At 45.5% G+C, this 19,220-nt stretch overlaps 1 protein-coding gene across 9 annotated transcripts in view; it reads right to left on the bottom strand.

Moving 5' to 3' along the window:
• DACH2 (dachshund family transcription factor 2) overlaps positions 1-19,220 on the bottom strand; it is an 839,221-nt gene that overhangs the window by 588,328 nt on the left and 231,673 nt on the right. Inside the window, exon 1 of one of the 9 annotated variants that reach the window (XM_085607801.1) lies at positions 5,736-5,872. The exons of the other annotated variants lie outside the window; for them this stretch is intronic. Coding sequence (XP_085463927.1) covers positions 5,736-5,761 — 26 coding nt within the window. The 5' untranslated portion in view covers positions 5,762-5,872. Of the gene's footprint in view, positions 1-5,735; positions 5,873-19,220 lie in introns of those variants that run through there. 9 annotated transcript variants of the gene reach the window in all.

Consider the following 19,220-nt stretch of genomic DNA (forward strand, 5'->3'; position numbering starts at 1 on the left):
GGTTTCTATTGGTGGCATCCCTGCAGGGACGTGCCAGTAGCGATCCTCTACGTCCACTGATAGGCTGGGGGATCCAGGGAGAATGGCCCAGGCCCGACCTCTCCCGTCCTCTAACGGCCTCAAACGGCCCGCTCTTTGTCCGGTCTTCGTCCGAGCTGCGACCGCGCGCGTACCGCTAGCGCGTGTGGGCTGGGCCCTTACTATAGGAGAGGGGGCGTGTGGGAGGCGGGGCAGGGAAGAGGTTCCAGGTGTGCTCACGAAGGTTGGAGACGTGCACCCTGCACCTCGCAGTCCCGTTTGCTGTGCCTCTTCGCCGACTCCTCCCGCAACTGCAAGGCGTCCTGGCTGGTCAAGGGCAAAGGTAGCATTACAAGTCTGTTTGATACCTCTACGTACCTGCCAACTTGAACAAAAATATCACCATGGGAGGGGGTGGGGGCTCGTGCTGAGAAGTACCTAAAATACACTTTTGAACCCCCCCTGCTCCCAAGCCCCCACTCCTCCCCCCCTAAAACAAAAGCTTGCTGAGGCTGGTGCTGATGTCCTGGAGTGTTTTCACAGCCCTTAATGGACATCGGTAGTTCAAAGCCTCGGAAAACGAGCCCGAAAAAGACTATTTCCAGTGGTTTCAGCTCGCTTTCCCTGCCACTGTGATATCATCTCCTCACCAGGTGACTGTATGATTAGAGTCGTTATCGTGTGTCGCACGGTGGCACCGTGCGAGTTGGCAGGTATGCATGTGTTCACCTTTAGCTTCTTTTACCATTGGACTAGCAAATCTGCCTATCAAGTGGGTGCCTGGTGGGCAGAGGGCTTCCTGCTTCTTTTAGAAGCCACTGCTGTAAATCTCGGCAATAATGTAGACACTCGGGCTTGATGGCAGATGCCATAACACACAGTAATCCCAGAAACGGCACCCTCTCCCTCAGAAATGTACAATAAGCGTGTGATTGTAGTCCCCAGTGAATCCAGCGCGATGATGTGATCTGACTATTTCCAGCATTGTGACCGCCCTGTTGGAGGGAGTGAACCGCTCTGCCCTGCACTGCTGAGCCCATAACTGGATCCATTACATACGGCAAATCGCACCCGCCGGCAGCTGCCACAAAACGACATAATCCCACCGAGACTCGCTCTAGCTAAAGTCTGTGACAGCGTATCAAAGGAAGATGATGCAACGTGGCTGCGGAGGTTTGGTTTCAACAACAACGCGTAATATCAATCACCCTTCATTATTGATAAGACTGGCAGAAAGGCCTTTGAAAAAGTAGAATGGGTTTTGTTTGGTGTTAAAGGCTGCCGTAGGGATCAGATGGCCATAATAAAAAAAGCACCTGCAACATTTTGACTACTTTTGAAAAGGATAGTTTAGCAAACGCCAGAGGCAGCACCGTATCCTGCATATGTCATATTTCACTCCACATAAAAATGTAACTCCGTTTCAGCTTAAATATTCTGGGAAATAGTTCCAAAAGTGTAGAGCGCGGGGGCGACAGCCACCACATCAATGGAGTTAGTGCCTGCCTTTCAAGTGTCCTTTGTAACCGAATCTGCTCCCGATGCCCGCAGAAACACGACCTACACGTCTTTGCAAGGTGCATCTTTGACAGCTGATGCCTTTCTGCAAACAATGTGCCCAGATCCATTTGACACAACTTCAATGGGCGCAACAATGTTCTCTGATGTGCAAAGACAACAAAGAGCCCTGAAAGCTGGCTTATGGTTCGGAGTGTCAGGTTTCTGGTGAACAGGCGCGTGCGCACAAACGCGGGCTGCATCAGACTGCTTTCGCCGAAAGACATCATTTATTCCGAGTTGGTCAATTCATTGCAAACTGACATTTTCCGTGGTGAAAGTTTCCTCACTCGCACAGATGCTATCAGGGAGTTATCATACAGTCAGGCCGTACACGCAGGCACATTACCTTTTCCACAGGAAGGAAGTTCCGTTGCATTTTTGCATTGTGCGAACAGATTATAAACTAAACATTCATGGGAGTTCCTCAATCGATCACAGTTATGTTAAATCATCTCAGCGAGAATTACAGCGCGTGTGACTGAACTGAAGCCTCAGAACATTGAAGGAAATCCAAGTTAAATATAGTGCACGTGCCATATGGTAATAACACCTAGGGGTGTTGCATTAAATTGTGCAGTGGTGCACGTTATGCCCCTTCACAGGATTAAATGAGTGCACAATTTGCCGGTGCAAGAAACACTGACATATTTTGTGCATAAAAACATATGCCGATTGGTGACCGAAGCAGCACTTCTGCACATTTCGAGCACCCAGCTAAACTTTTCCCGGGATTCTGTCCTTCCTCGCAGATGCTGGGGATGTCTCTCATAATTAAGCTCATCACGTGGCCTGGTGGGGTGAGTGGGAGGGTTCACCTTCTGCGCCCCCTCTCACCTCCCTCGGAACAAGGCTCTGTAGTTTGAGTGTGAAGGCTGAGAAGCCACTCCCCCGATCAGTGACAAATCTTTTAATGTCAGCATCGTTTCTAACCTTAAAGTTATAGAGAATGTTTCTTTATTAATTTGTTGCATTTTGCATGTAAATAAGACTTTGTGTATGTGTAGTGCTATGTATTTAAAGTCTACTCACATTGACATGTCTTTACCTGTGTGTTTTATTGTGTACATTTCTAACCTGCTTGGGAGAGAAAGCCTTCGGAAAGGGACACATATGGCCTTTCAGTGCCTGTGGCCGTCTGAAGTGTGCCCGCCAGGCCCTCATTACAAGTCACTAAAATGGTGTTCCAGACACAGGCTCACACTTTCGGCCGAAACAGGAATTTCAAGTGTTGTAGCAATTGTGACTACATAGAGACCTCCGAAAAGCTGTTGGCTTTCTGACTAGCATATGGCCCATTATTCGAAGAAAATATGCTTAAATTGGGCCGGTAAAATTAAAATCTGAATGTTATTCCACATTCCAGATGGGCCTGTGGGTTAACTCATAATATCAATCCCGGGTATGGCCGATATCCGAGGTATCCCTGTCAGGGCCACCTTGTAATGAGGACCTTAATATATATATCTGGAAAGACCATTGTGCATTTTGATTTTGAGACGGTATGCATGGTGGTATGTACGTCTGTGTGTTTGTATTTGTCTGTGTGAGTTTATCTGTGTGTTGTAGCTGCATGAGTGCATCTCTCCCGCCGTCTCAGAGTGACCCGAATCTTTGGCATTTCTGAGTGGTGGCTTTTCCCATATTTGCCTGTTCCAGTGCATGTCTCTGTGTATGTTAGTGTGAACACACATAGAGAGGGTTTGCTGGTTAGTATATGTGCATGTGTCTATTTCTGCCTTGTGCGGGATTTTGGCTGTCTGTTTCTCATACTCTGTACATCCATTTTTGTTTGTGTCTTTGTGCGCATTTCTGCGTGTTTGTGTCTGTTTAAATGCATGGGACAATGTTATATGAAGAAAAGGAGAACAGGAAATTGTGAGAAGAAATATTTAGAGAGTCTTTATGGAGAGGATAATGCAAGAGATAAGAGAGATGGCGAATAGGATATGAATTGGGGTCTGCTGGTCACCATCACGGGTGTAACACAGGCCCCTGGAGCGTAGGGGTGCCCCCAACTGTACAGAGTCCTCCTAGCCCTTCAGGGGGAGCACCACTCATTCAACACAACTTCAGGGAGATTCTGTGACGTATGAGACACTCAGGGGCCTCCCTTCACATTCTGCAGGGGGGCCCATCACACTGTATATGCCACTGGCCACCATTGCACCTGTGGCTGAGAATCGCAGAGGACAAGGCCAAGAGCAGGAAGTAAACATTGCTTTTCGAGGGGAATGCTTACTTCCGGTAGTTCGCACCCTTTGTGTCACCCTTAGCTTCCTCGGCAGTATAAAGGAGGCTATTGAGAATCAAGAGGCGAGGACCCCTAAGAGAGGAACCTTAGCATTGTACGGCTGCGTGGGGCATTCCAGGCATCGCCTGCACATCATAATGTTGCATTTAAAGCTACGCTTCATCATTGTGAGACTACGGTGGCCATTTAGACCACATCTATGCCTTTAAGGCTCCACCGCGCACGCAGAGCTATCGTTTACGTGTATGAGGCTAAACTTACCCATTGTGCGGCTGGACATTTAAGGTCATACATTTCCAGCAGCAGCCTTGTCATCAAATGTGGGGATTCGTGATAAATACACGTGTGCCATTCAAACCTGGCATTGCCATAGCTGGCAGCGGGCATGCCTACTGCCCACCTCTAAATCTGAAAGAATGAGCAGTAAGAACTGCACAGGTGTAGGTCAGGATCTTCAAAACTGCATGTTCACCTCCTTGGGGTGAGCTGAGTGGAGGAGCTTCGGAGACAGTGGGAGAAGGACTGAACTACCACTCACAGCCACATTGAGGCGAGGCTGGTATGCTGCCTAATGTTTGGGGTTCAACACCCTAGAAAGCTCCTTTCAAGTTCAATGGAAAGCTCCGGGGCAGAGTGCACCCGGCCCACTTCATGAAGTCCTCACCCACCCTGTGCTTGTGAAATAAGATGAAAGTCAGGATGTACTAAAGCTGATTGTGTGTGCAGGACTACCGCATGCAGTGCAAAGAACACGTTTGTCAAGTACAAAACATGTTCATCTAGCACCAGCAAGCAGGTGCTGAAAAGAGCGGTGTAGGAAGGTGCACGCTGCCAAGGATCACACATATAGGGAGATGGGCCTGCGTGGGCTGTCAAAGACACGCAAGAGCATCTACCGGCTTCAAGTCGCTGTACAAACCACCACTCATTGCGATTCCTGGTCTGGAACGAATAGTGTTGTGCACTGCCTTCTAGGGACATGCTTGGCAGGCAGAAATCTTTGACTGTTTCGAGACAATCGCATAGCATTCACACATAGCATCACATCCCAAGAAAAGCCTAAACCAAATATTTCCTAGCCGTATAATGTTGGGTACTCTCCACCACTCCTGAGTGGACTCAAATCATTTACTATTAGGCACATGTATACAGGCCACTCCACTCGCTTGTTGCTCCAAAGGACACATATTTAAAGCCCTTCAATCAGTGGGGTAACGCAAAATGATAGGGCCCACCCGCAAAATGTGATGAGGGGCCCCTGAGGCTCCCATATCTCACAGATATTCGTTGACCTTGGGCTGAATGGGGCTCACTTGAAGGGTTGGGGCCCCCTGTGAGGTAGTGGGCTCCCCTGCTCCAAAGGGGCTGTGAGGCCTGCATTATGCGCCTTCCATCAGTGACTATCTGTATCCAATGCATGCCACGACTGCTCGTGTCACTCGCAGGTGAAGACCCACTCAAACAGGCACAGCAATGGATTAATGTACATTGTATGTGTTCTGTCTCGCCTGGTCCAGAAATACCACAGCCCTGGAATCAGCGACCTAACATAACAAGCACCACTCTGGACTTCCCACGTCGGCCACACTAAACTTAACCCTCTCCCAGTCAAGCACTCCCCACAGTGTTAAGCGAACAGTTAATTTGCCTCAGCGCCTCATCTGGGGTCGATGCGCTATATAAATCTAATTACAGTACATTCGTGCCGGCTTACGTTCCAATGCTCTTTCCCAGTTCATTACATTTTGTAAGATAATGCACCTGTAATAAGGCGGACAGGATATCCGTCACGTTAGTGATGGAGCACTCGTCCGCCGAATTCTAACTCGGGTGCATTGCGTCCATAACGATTCTAGCAATACAAAGGCACTTTTCAAGTGGAGCCAACTTTACATCAGCCACATACCTTGATTCATCTGCCTCCAAACGCATTCTCTGCGCAATGATGTTTCTCGTATCCTTGTTCTTCTGTCAATACCCAGCAACAGCCCAGCTCCCGAGAGCACCAGACGGCGAAAGCTGGGGGAGGCCCAGCCACACGCTTCTGCATCGCTCCACAAGGAAACGGAGTGTCGCCTCGATCTGGGGAGCCGCGTGAAATGCTGATTGTTTCTCCTTCACACCAAGAGGCGAAAGGACTCATTATTGGGTCTGAATGGCGGAGGAGGCCGGCGCTGACCCCGTCCGCCCGCATCACTCTCTCTCCGCTGGCCGGGCCGCTGCTTTACTCCACTCATCCGACCTGCAGTACCAACACTGAGGTTTTCTACAGTTTGAATTTCTTCTGCTTGACTTCAGTCCTTCTAGCCTTTGTGCTTTAAACGTCATATAGATTCCTGATTGTTGCCTACCCAAAGAGCCCATACCTTGGGGCACTAGGGTCAGTGTAATTGCCCTTTGCACATGCTGCAGCATCTCATTTCAGAGCACGGCCCTCCAGCAGGGTTAGAAGAGAGGCCGCCACCTCCATCCTAGACCCCACATCTCTTCTGATCAAGTGTCACAAAGTTACGGTTTTTGTCATTTTCCTCCTGTGTTCCTTCTGTGTTCTGCATGCTGTTATTGACATTACTCAGTTCATTGGCTGTGTCCATAGGAAGAGCAGTGGTTTATGGTATGGTACAAGAGTTTACATACCTACTGCTACTCTGTGAAGATTTAGGGCCTCATGTAGGTAGCGAAATACCGGTCGGTAACGGCCGATTTTCGGTAATTATACCGTTACCGACCGGTATTTTGGCCATTGGTATGTAGGGGGACATATTTTGCTTTCGGAATTTACCGAATCGGTAAAATTACCGATTCGGTAATAATACCGAATCGGTAATGTTACCGAATCGGTAACTTTTCCGAATCGGTAATTTTACCGATTCGGTAAATTCCGAAAGCAAAATCGATATGTAGGGGGAGTGTGTGTGTGTGTGAATGAGTCGGTATTTACCACCAACTTATAGTTGGTGGTAAATAATGAATGTATGTGTAAATGCATTTTCACGCGCGTAGCAGTGTGCAATGTGGCATACATACATGCCCTTAGGGCATGTATGTGTGCCACATGTGCACACATGGCCGAATCAGGGGTGCAACAGGGTGTCAATGTGACACCCTGCCACCCTTGTATGTGTTCCCCCCATTACCGAATCGGTATTTACCGATTCGGTAATGAGGCATACCTTCCCATCAATGGGAAGGTATGCCTCATTACCGAATCGGTAAATACCGATTCGGTAATTACCGACTAGTAACGAATCGGTAAAAATTACCGACTCATTACCTACATACGAGTTACCACTTCTTAAATACCGAGTCGGTACGGCTCGGTATTTAAGAAGTGGTAACTGGTACGCTACCTACATGAGGCCCTTAGAGAGGGTTGCAGTTAATTATTCGGTTTTCACTCTGCGCCATGCAGTTTGAGATTTTATTCTCCTATTATTGTACTATTGTGCAGATTCTATATGTGATGTTAATTTCATGAGTGGATAGGGTGCTTCACCCTGTTAGTATTTATTTAACAGTTTTGTAGAGAGTCTGAGCGACAAAGAGGCATCCTGATGCTCAGAATAGACTACTCAACCAAAATCATATAAATCCAGGTTTTGAGTTATATACTATATTTAAGAAGGTCAGTCTAGCAGCTCATTTGAAAAGGTAGCGAAATCCAGGCTTTGGCACATTGCTTAATTTGAGCCAGTGGTTTCGGGCTCTCGGGTCCCGCAATTAATTATCAACACCGATGCCAAAATATGGTGGCGCTGTCTGTTTAACTTTGAGATGAGCACAGCAAGAGTGTTTAATATATCAATATGCATTAAAAGTGAATAACACCTGCCGCTCATGCCCTTATTATAGCTTTGGGTAGCCTTGCATAGTCTGAATTGTCACATTTTTAGAGTGGGGTGGTTAGTAGTTGTATTGGTACTGTCTTGGCAGCGAGAAGGGCCCTGGCACTTATTTTATTAAACATTAAGCACTGCTTTGGCTACCAGACAATCAAATGGCCTAACAGTTCGACTGGATTTTTTTGATCTAAGGGATATGTAGGAAGAAGTCTGAGGAAGAAAGATCGCAGTGGTCTATGAAGAGAACACCGTGAAAAAAAGGACTTGATCAGTCGAAGCTTTAAAACAGACTCACAGGATTTAAAAAGAAAATCACTTCTGGATAGAGAGCCAGTTCTAAGTCCAAAGGTGATCCGTAATCAAGGTGTGATGTGGAAGGTCCAGAGGCAGGTAGGCAGCCCTGTTCTGTACCAATTGAAGTCGGTACGTCGAGTAGTTCAGGAGATAGAGAGTGTTTGAGTAACCAACAAGTGTCTGCATCACGGCTTATTTGATGGGGTAATGGGCTGTTTTAGGAAGGGAGGGGAGAATTTTCTTTAAGCTCTTCAAACGTAGAAGACTGTTGAGACTTTCTCGATGTGAGTGTGACATGAGAGTGCACATAGAACACAAATCCTAGGTTTTGACAGACTGTACTGGAGCAGGAAATTGACCAAGTGTATCAGGACACCAGCCTGGGAACCAGTGGGAGGTAGAGCGTCAACACCATTACCTCTCTTTTATCTGAGTTTCCATCTAGACAATTTTCCAACATCCCCTCTGTGACAGCCTTGAGCCCTGAAAGGAAGCTGATATGGGCAGCATCGCCTTTACTATCCAGTTTCAGAAATATGTGTGTGTCATCAGCCTAACACGTACAAAACAGTTACACTTCTTTAATCGGGTCAGCCAATGGTGCAACGTATAAGTTAAACAGTGTCAGGATTAACACGGATGCCTATTGGGCTCCACACCGCATAGGTCTGGCTGTGGATCTGAAAGGAGGCATGGAACCCATCTGACTGCAGCCTGTTAAAAACAACTGAAACAAGCCGGCAGCCCGCTCTCTGCTACGACTAGTCTATCCACCATTGTGGAATGTCACACAGTTAAAGACTGAAGCGAGGGAAAGGAGGATGACAGCAGCAACTCCACCCTGAGCCAGGATCATCCAGAGTTCATTCTGAACTGCTGTAAGTGCTACCACTGTGGCATGAAAGGCTGAACTCCACCCTGAGCCAGGATCATCCAGAGTTCATTCTGAACTGCTGTAAGTGCTACCACTGTGGCATGAAAAGGCTGCACTCCACCCTGAGCCAGGATCATCCAGAATTCATTCTGAACTGCTGTAAGTGCTACCACTGTGGCATGAAAGGCTGAACTCCACCCTGAGCCAGGATCATCCAGAGTTCATTCTGAACTGCTGTAAGTGCTACCACTGTGGCATGAAAGGCTGAACTCCACCCTGAGCCAGGATCATCCAGAGTTCATTCTGAACTGCTGTAAGTGCTACCACTGTGGCATGAAAGGCTGAACTCCACCCTGAGCCAGGATCATCCAGAGTTCATTCTGAACTGCTGTAAGTGCTACCACTGTGGCATGAAAAGGCTGAACTCCACCCTAAGCCAGGATCATCCAGAGTTCATTCTGAACTGCTGTAAGTGCTACCACTGTGGCATGAAAAGGCTGAACTCCACCCTGAGCCAGGATCATCCAGAGTTCATTCTGAACTGCTGTAAGTGCTACCACTGTGGCATGAAAAGGCTGAACTCCACCCTGAGCCAGGATCATCCAGAGTTCATTCTGAACTGCTGTAAGTGCTACCACTGTGGCATGAAAAGGCTGAACTCCACCCTGAGCCAGGATCATCCAGAGTTCATTCTGAACTGCTGTAAGTGCTACCACTGTGGCATGAAAAGGCTGAACTCCACCCTAAGCCAGGATCATCCAGAGTTCATTCTGAACTGCTGTAAGTGCTACCACTGTGGCATGAAAAGGCTGAACTCCACCCTGAGCCAGGATCATCCAGAGTTCATTCTGAACTGCTGTAAGTGCTACCACTGTGGCATGAAAAGGCTGAACTCCACCCTAAGCCAGGATCATCCAGAGTTCATTCTGAACTGCTGTAAGTGCTACCACTGTGGCATGAAAAGGCTGAACTCCACCCTAAGCCAGGATCATCCAGAGTTCATTCTGAACTGCTGTAAGTGCTACCACTGTGGCATGAAAAGGCTGAACTCCACCCTGAGCCAGGATCATCCAGAGTTCATTCTGAACTGCTGTAAGTGCTACCACAGTGGCATGAACAGGCTGAACTCCAGCCTGAGCTTGGATGAGAATGGGGTCGGCTTTAATAAACTATGAAAGCTGCGCGTTGTTACCTACCTATTCAGTTACCTTGGCACAGAAAGGAAGCAAAGAGGTGGGACAGCAGCTGCTAGCAATCAGGGCTTATTTCTAATAGTGGAACAAAGCACACCATTTCCAATGGGAAAGGAGCGATCTAACCTTAAGGGATGAATTAACTTTCTAATAAACCGATGGAAGAGTCAACAAGAACAGTAATATCATCATGCATAAGGATTATGGTTGTTTTGCTGTTTGTAGTTCACTTGTCATGCATTCTGTGTATAGTATTTAATTTCATTATTTGTGGGGATAGATTCTGTGATATAGAACAACACACTCCCATTTAGCCTAGTGAGTACGGTCACCGCAGTTCATGCACATTCAAGAGAAATCTTATGTACAATTGGCATTTGGTGGAATTGGGTGGTTGCCGGTGGTATTAATTGGGGAATTGAAGGATGTTAAAGCATGGTTAGGTTCATTCCTAACAGAGGCAGTTTTAAGAAATTCCTTACCCAATTAGGGGAAATGTGGTAGGCCTTGTTGCTATCTGAGAGGATGTGTATGATAAGAAGAGTGACAGAGAGCAAGAGTTAGAGGAAGGCAGTTTTGACTGTTGTTTGGGGATAGGTTGCTGATGGCTTCTTGTGTAGTTAAAGGGGTTTCCATGTTGCATCTCCAGACTCTTATTTTTCCCATACAATTTCCCATGTATTTAACCAATGACACTGCTTTGCTGCATCTTTACTTGCCTCTTTATTGTATCTCTGAAAGACCCTCTGTATTTCAATGGGCACATTTGCGTCATGGTTTCGAAATCTATACAGTTGGGCTGCTCTTTCGCAATTATTTCCATGACTACTAGTTGTGCACATGTATGTAGAAACTCATAGGTGTGCTATAAGAGAAGTGATCTATAAGGTTGATCTATTAACGCACTTTTGGCATGTATGGAAAGCCCCAGGCATATGTCCAGGAGAGTGGACAGACGGCAAATGTTTGCTAAGGTCAGCCTCCTCTTTCAGCCTTTCACAATCCATGTTTGGTGATATACATACAGCGGTAGATGCACACTCATTTATTTAATGATTTGTTTAGCTCTGCAGGGCCACACCCTATTTCCATGGTATTTTCCCTACTACACAAACCTCTGCCGTGTTATTTTTAAAATAATGCAGGCAGACGAGAGCGGTATGCAAACTCGCAATGAGGAATTACCACCTTTTAGCTTAAATGATTTTCAGCAATCACTCACAATGTCATTAGCTATGCATGTCTCAATGAAGTGTTTGGCATGGGAAACCCTTATTGTGGATGACTTCCTTTTCTAGCTAGTCAATTTGGCTTTTTCAGCCTGAACGTTGGTTTCGGAGCAGAACATTTCAAATAACTTAACATATTTTGTGACAACATGAATTGCCCCTGCGACAAAACCAAAGAGTAGACTGAGCACTGGCTGTGGGATGGACTAGCACTGAGTTCCAACCTAAATATTGGTTATAGTAAAATTCATATATTTTGTGCGAGTACGTGTCAGAAGGATGTGTTGTTCTCCTTCAGAAATTAACAACAGGTGCCCAAGGTATGTACAAACTAAGGGCCGGAGCAATCCTATCAACCCGTCAAAACCTGTGTTGAAAATCTCGGCATGCCCTGAGATAGAAGACAAGCCTTGGAACCAAGCAGGTTTCGTGCTTAATTTGAGCCGGTGGTTTCCGGTACTTGGCACTGGGACACTGCACAACATGGCATCAGCACAGGAAGGCGGTTGATGCTTTGTGCACTATGGAGCCAAGTCACTTCAGGTGACTGGAGTGCAAGGTTGTCCCAGGCGCACATTAGGCATGATGGGAAAGAGCAATCTTTTGGGGTGGGGAGGGGGGGTAGATGTGATTTATTGGCTAAATTGGTATTCCTTCGTCCCAGAGACCAGGATCCAAATCCCAATCTATACACTTGACCAAACATCATGTATTTCTGGGTAAATGATTTCACTTCCTGTAAGTGAAATTGTGTGTATCTTTAATATCATATAAATATCAGTGATTGTGTGAAGTAAATAAAGGTCATGAAAACACCCAACAGTCTATTTGTCTGTCTTGGACCAGTCTATCTACATGTTTCTACCCAACGTCCTTTGCTGCTGAACACTCTGGTCTCTGTAATGCAGGACTCGTTGTCAGCCATTGTCAGCAGCACCCTGATTGCAAACGCTTCCAATGCAGTTCAGATATTCTCTGGAACGGTCTCTGGTGCTCCTTGGATGTGTGTCAGCGCTATAGCAAAATATTTACAATAAAATAAATAAAAACAAAATAGCATCTCTGCTACTCTCGCTTAGCCTACTCAACTATAGGGAGGCACAGGATTTAGGACTGGAGCATTTATCTATTACCAATGTTATAATTGTTTGCTGTGTGCTTAAACCTTAAAGTTACGTTGGGTACGCAGTTAGTTTTGGCAGAATATAACTTTCTTGTTACACAACCTATTGTGGGAATAACAGGAATTTTCAGGATAAGAGACACCGATTACCTGATCGAGACAGAGAATTGTTGGAGTCAAGTGGTACACCAGCTCTCCCCTTCATGAGGATATTACGGGTTTTACAGGAATTCAACCAGGAAAGTTCAAGGAAACAAGTTGGGGCCAACATCTTTTAGCCCCAGTACAAATCTAGTTCAGGAAGATGTTCTTTGATATCATTATGTATACTTTTAATCGTCGGTGGACATGGGTTCCTGGGCCGGCTAGGACTAGTTACTAGTGTTTTAGGGCAACTAAATTACCAGAATCATTGAAAATTCGAAGTTTGAAAAAATAACTTTCAACAAGATAAGTAAATGCAGATTAACTACAATGTGTTACGCCTTGCTCTTAAGACAATAATTCAAGGGACTTTAGCATTGATAGAGCGCTTTCAGCACTCTATATTATATGAGTGCACTATATTCATGATTAAGACGCACTCACATGTAGTTTATCGTTGACAGTGTTTTGTGATTATTAAGATGTATTTAGTGGAACAATTTAGACATTAATCGTAGTGAATATATTCAAGTAGGACCGAATATGTATTGAGATTCCTGAATGTATAAGATACAAGATGATATTATACTCATATAAAGTAACTGTGATTAGTTTAGGTTGCCCGAGTCTAGGCCCAAAAGAAGCAGAGTGTTTATAGTTTCACATCCCCGTGGTCTCTCGAGACATAAATGATTAAATACATGTTGTGTTCGAAAACAGAGTGTTCTCATCCTTTTGCAGGTGCCAGAATGCAAATCAATTATTTTCAGATTGAAGGAGATACCCGGAATGTCTTTGAAGATGGCTGAAAGGCCAGAAGGGAGGATGCCTTCTGTGTCTGGCCTATCTGGGAACCAAGGCCATCCGAACAAAGAAGGTTCATCATGCCCCTGACTGGAAAATCACCACACTGACAAAGTTGCAATGGAAATTTTCTGATGACGTATTATCAGTCGAGCCCCATTTTTTGTATGATGCGCAGGGACAGTGAGACCAGACTTCTGCTAGCCAAATCTAGTGAGGAAGATAAGGAGTACAATTTGACGTAATCAGCATCCTTATAGAACATACTTGAAAGATTTGTTTCCTTCAAGAAAATAGTAGTGTGAAAGTAGTTCTTCCAACTGAGTACAGCCTCTGTTGCTGGATGACCCAGTCTCCAACAACCCTAGTTGACCTGCTAAACTCATCCAGCCTCACTGATAAAACTTCTTCAACATGTTCCTCCGGCATGGGCCCTTAAAGCAAACCTTTAGTATAAAATCCTAAACTGAAAGCCAATTATTCTATTTCTATAATTCTGTGGTGATATTTCTTCTTGTTAACTATTTTACTTGTGTCTATTAACATAGTCTATTTTTGGTACCTTCGTTCTGGACTCTGTGCTCTTTATTTTATAACTATTATGTTATGTGCATTTTGTTCCCTGCCTGTTAATGGACCTCTTGTGTGGTTAAGGCTCCACAGCAAAGAACCCCCTAAAGAGCCTCTTACTACTTAGATTTGTAAATACCTCGGTGCGGGTGTTGTGGAAGCATGGATGTAGAGGACTAACAGTTCCATCTTCTCTTCCGCCTCAACACGGTTAGAACGAGTCCCTTGGAGGCTACACCTTCAGTGAGTCTATGGATTAGGCTGAAATGGTGTTCTAGCACGTGCTTAGCAAATCTATATCGATTTACTGCTTGACTGTAAAACATTCATCCCGATGAGTAAATCACAGAAAACAGCAAATAGGGCACATATGTGACTAAATACCTTTTCTAATAAAATCTTCAATTTTTTCTTTCTTACTTGACGACAGCGACATTCACAGTATAGACCTATTTCAATTCCCGCCAGCCCCTAGTGCCTCTTACACAACAAGTCTTCTGATTGGTTACGGGCACCTCCAAATGTCATTGCAGAAGAGTAAATAAAATTAATTGCGGAACTAGCTTTGCTCACGTCGGCAAGTAGTCCCCAGAAGACACAAAAGTGCATCCAGCAACAGGAATCGAGATGCCCAGCTGTTCTGGACACAGAACATTGAACATATATTACCTCTGTTCAATATGCAAAACCCTCCCATCCCTGCAAAGTGGCTGTGCTCCATGTACCAAGGTACACACCGCTCATGCTGGGAGGTTCTGAGCAGGGGCCTTGATTTTATACATATTTCTGTGATTTCGAAATAATACACATTTTCTGCAATTTAGTAACCCCTTGACTTCTCCTTCTGAACTGTGGTAAATTTAACTCCACAGTTCATTCAACTCCTGACAGAGACACAGATGTTCAGTCAAAACCGTAAATTCTTACGACAGCACAGACCACAGTGTATTTTATAGGAGCCGTTAGCTCAGGCTTTGGAATCCAACGATTCTTCATGCAAAATACAGATTTCATTGTGTTGGCAGACAGTTTAGTTTGCATCACTACTGGGTATGTGCATAAACAGGCACAATCCACCACCAGAAGGTGAATGCAGTAGCATGTCTGATAAAGACCCACCCCCTAGTTTGTAATCAACTTGGAGCCGAGTCATGGCGGGTGATGAGCCTAGGGTGACCAACCGTCCGTAAATTTCACGGACAGTCCGTAATTTCGGCCTTCTGTCCGTTGTCCGGGAAGGATTCTTTAACGGACGCCATTTGTCCGTAATTTTAACCGGGCACCGGTCGCACCATCCTAAAACCGGCACAGCTTCCACCCACCTCCCTTCTTGACTCCGATGCTGTTGAGGTCGGGTGTAACAGACTCCGATGCAGTACCAAAGCTCAGATACCCAGCAGCATTGGAGAGGCACAGCGGGATGGCAACCCTCACACCTTCCGCCCTTGATGAGCTGTTAAGAGGTGCTTGAAGGTGACTGAGAGGGAGGGGCTGCAGCTTCAGGCGCAGGGGCATCTATTCAGATGCAAACAGCCCTGAATGCGTCATGTCTCTGCAATTTAGAGGGGCCTCACACATTCTCTTTCTGCCCAGGGCCCCAAGCATCCTAGAACTGGCCCTGATTACACGAGGCAGCACGTGGTTCTCTTCACAGAGCTTAATTACTGTCACTAAATTGTAAGCAAACCTCGGTTCTGCAAACATGCAGTCTATAATGTAATAAAATAAAGAAATGGCACAATTGCACCCACACTGATTAACAAAGTATGGAGCACAATCAGTTAAATCAGTTCTCTTGGAGTATCTCCTTTAAGTACTGTACATCACAGTGGGGGATGGCAAAACTAACATTTTGGAAAGAGAGGCTGTCTTCTCGCTGTCTTGTCCAGGAGGGGGTGAGGAGCCCTACCCCACTCTGGGGGGGCCAAAATGATACTTGAATACTGCATGCCCACCCCTGTGCCCACCCTGGTGGATCCTGTTCCCCCTCTTGTGATGGCTCCTGCCCCCCGAGTGATGGCTCCTGTCCCCCCCCCGTGGTGGCTCCTGTCCCCCCCGCCTGTGATGGCTCCTGTCCCCCCTGTGGTGGATCCTGTCTCCGCCCTGGGTGGTTTCGGCCCCAGTCCTGGAATGGCTCCTGCAGCAAGGGTGAAGTTCTTGATGGGCCTCTTCTCAAAGAGGCTCAGCTCAAAATTAATATGAAAAGGTGGGTGAGTGAGTGAGTGAAGGGATGGGTGGATGGCTGGATGAATTAGTGAGAGGGTGAAGGGATGAATGAAAGATTGAATAGATGGAGAATGAGAGAGGATGGATGGATGGATTGATGAGTGAGTGGAAGGATGGATGAGAGAAAAGGCAAATAGCTGGATGTATGGGTGGAAGGGTATCTGGATGGGTAAAAGGGTGGATGGATGAGTGAAAGGATGGAAGAGTGAAAGGATGGATGAGTGAAAAGGTGTATGATGAGTGAGTGAGTGGGTGGATGGATGAGTGAAATGATGGATGGATTGATGAATTGATAAGTGCAAGGGTGAATGGGTGGATGGATGAGTGAAAGGGTGAATGTAAGGATGGATGAGTGAGTGAAAGGGAGGGTAGATGGACAAAAGGATGAATAGATGAGTGAAGGAGTGAAAGGATAGATGGATGAGAGAAAGGATGGATGAGTGATAGGGTCAATGGATGGATTCATGAGTGGATGAGTAGATGGGTGGGTGGGTGGATGGATGGAAGGGAGGATGGCTAAGTGAAACGGCCGATGGAGACAGAAAGGGAGGATGGATGGGTGACTGAAAGGGTGGATGGGTGGAAGGATGAGTGACTGGGTGACTGGGTAGATGGATGAGTAAGTGAAAGTATGGCTGGATGGGTGAAAGGGTAAATGGCTGGATGAATGAGTGAATGGATGGATGGGTAGAAGAGTGGATGGATGAGTGTACAGATGGATAGGGTGAAAGGGTGGATGGATGATGGATGGATGAGTGAAAGGATGGATGAAGGGATGGATGAGCGAAATGGTAAATGGAAGGATACATGATGGATAGGTTTGCAAATGGTTGAATATGTGGGCTTACTTATATACTATTGCACGACCTCCTCTGATGTGTCTTTAAAACTTATCTATTGTCCTGAAGTTTTGTCCTGAATTTTGACCTCCTGTCCTGAATTTGTGTCCTGAATTTTGACCCTTTGTCCTGAATGTTTACACTCACCGTCCTGATTTTGCACCAATGCCAGTTGGTCACCCTAGATGAGCCATGCAGTGGGCTGCGGCACAGCAGGTGCTCGAGCACCAAGGAGCTTAGGCCAGGCATTAACCTTACCCGCGTTGCCATCGAAATATCTGTGCTCTGCTACTTTCGTCTGGCGGAATCCAGATTGTTATTGCTACTCAATTTGGCAAAGTGCAGCAAATCCATGTGCCTCCTGAGATGGGCTTTGTCCCGTAGAATGAAATCTCGTGACTCCCGAGTGTCTGTGTTTATGGCTGGCACATTATGCTTGTCACTTATGCGGAAATTATCCTTTCTATTGCTAAGCCAGTCTCTCAATCCCTTTTGTACAGGACCTAATTATGTTCATTGTCATCTATTAGTCTGAATGTTCTTCCTGCTGTAATTACAGCACTGAGGTCTCCTGTTTTATGATTAAATGCCATGTGTCTGTGCACATTCCATTTTGTATCTGACCGATCTCTCTGACAATGTGTGTATGCTATTCTCGACAATTAATAAGATTCACAATTATAGCGATGCATTACCACGTGTTAACCACTACTGTCATTACTGCTTTAGTCAGCAGCCAAAATCTTCTTTCGCCTGCTGTTTCTGCTTCCTGTTTAGAGTTACTCATTGCTATCCTTGCATTGTTATATCATTTGTGTATGTATGTATGCATATGTGAATATGCATGTATGTAATATAAAGGACAAGTCATAGAGAAATGCGATTTTAAGTGGCTGTCCTATGCCACCACAAGCAAGAGGTGCCAGGTGGGCCCCACAAGCTTCAAATGCAGTCCTATTATCGGAGAACCTGATGGGTGCAGCAAATTGTCAGTATTTGGAGGCATAATCCGTACAGTGTCCCTGAATGCTCAATTACATACTAAAACACACACACATATATCAGACCAGACACCATAATCAACCCTTTGTGGTTGGTAACTTGTGGGACAGCATGATCAGTGCTTAATTTGAGCCGGTGGTTGCCAGTGAGGGCCACCGTTTCTTATTTTCAGGTACCCGTACTTATTTTATTCTTAGTAGGCATTTCCCAAGAGCAAGAGAGGGAAAAACACATAGAAGAGGAAGACAGAAATTCTGTCACCAAGTGAGAAAGTAGAAACCTGCAAGAGTGAGAATGGGCAGAGAGTGTCTAGCAGCGGATTAAAGACGCCTGAAGTGGATTCAGAACTATTCACCCTTGGTATTCGGCACGCTGACATTTTATACACTGGCCGCGAGTGACTGAGCAGCGCTTTGGGCAGCAGCACTTTTTATTTTAGAAAGAAATCACTGATCATGATGATTTATTTATCAGGATCTTTTATAACACACCATCGTTTGGTCACTTCAGGGATGAAGCATACATCCGAATAAAACTTGTGCTGCGTTCAAGAAGTAGTGACAAGCTACACGTGAGTTTAATGAGAGCAGGCCGCATGATGAGTGTGACGTCCAAAGGAGGTAGGTTTTTTCATCTTTACTTTCAAATGGCCTTTACAGTGGCCGAACAGTATTTTTTATTTGGGATGCAGAGTCTGACCAGTTAGTATCCAATGTCTCTATTCCATGACACCGTATGCATGGTGCGAATAATATCACATTTGATCCTGGCTTTCGGTGGTAGCCTGAGACCTTTATGCAGAGGGCCTCTCTTGTTACCTAAGTTGTTTTACTAATTGTAACTATTCAATAAGTTTTTGGGGTATGCCTGTCTAAATAACATTTGAGGACTGAAGCCAGGATGTGAGCGATGGCGTAGCAAAGGTACCATGGACCCAAGTGTAAGCAAGGGCCCACTGCATGGTAGTTTGGTCGTAGTCAATTCACTAAATCTTTATTCGGCCGAAATCGGTCATAACAGACATTCAAACATGATAAAATTATCCAGTTAGAACATGCAACATTATAAAAGCAATATAAACCAGTACAATACTATATTCACCAATCAGTTTAAAATTGAATATCAGCTTTTGTCACAAGGATAAAACAATTGATAAATAATTTAATAACTGGAGTTAAAATAGCGCTTCTCTGCATTTCCATTGCCCTAAGGAAATTAGTAAGAGTTTAAAAAAGCACTGGAACAATGAAT

The sequence above is a fragment of the Triturus cristatus genome, chromosome 5_2 (assembly GCF_964204655.1).
Source record: "Triturus cristatus chromosome 5_2, aTriCri1.1, whole genome shotgun sequence".
Taxonomy (NCBI): domain Eukaryota; kingdom Metazoa; phylum Chordata; class Amphibia; order Caudata; family Salamandridae; genus Triturus; species Triturus cristatus.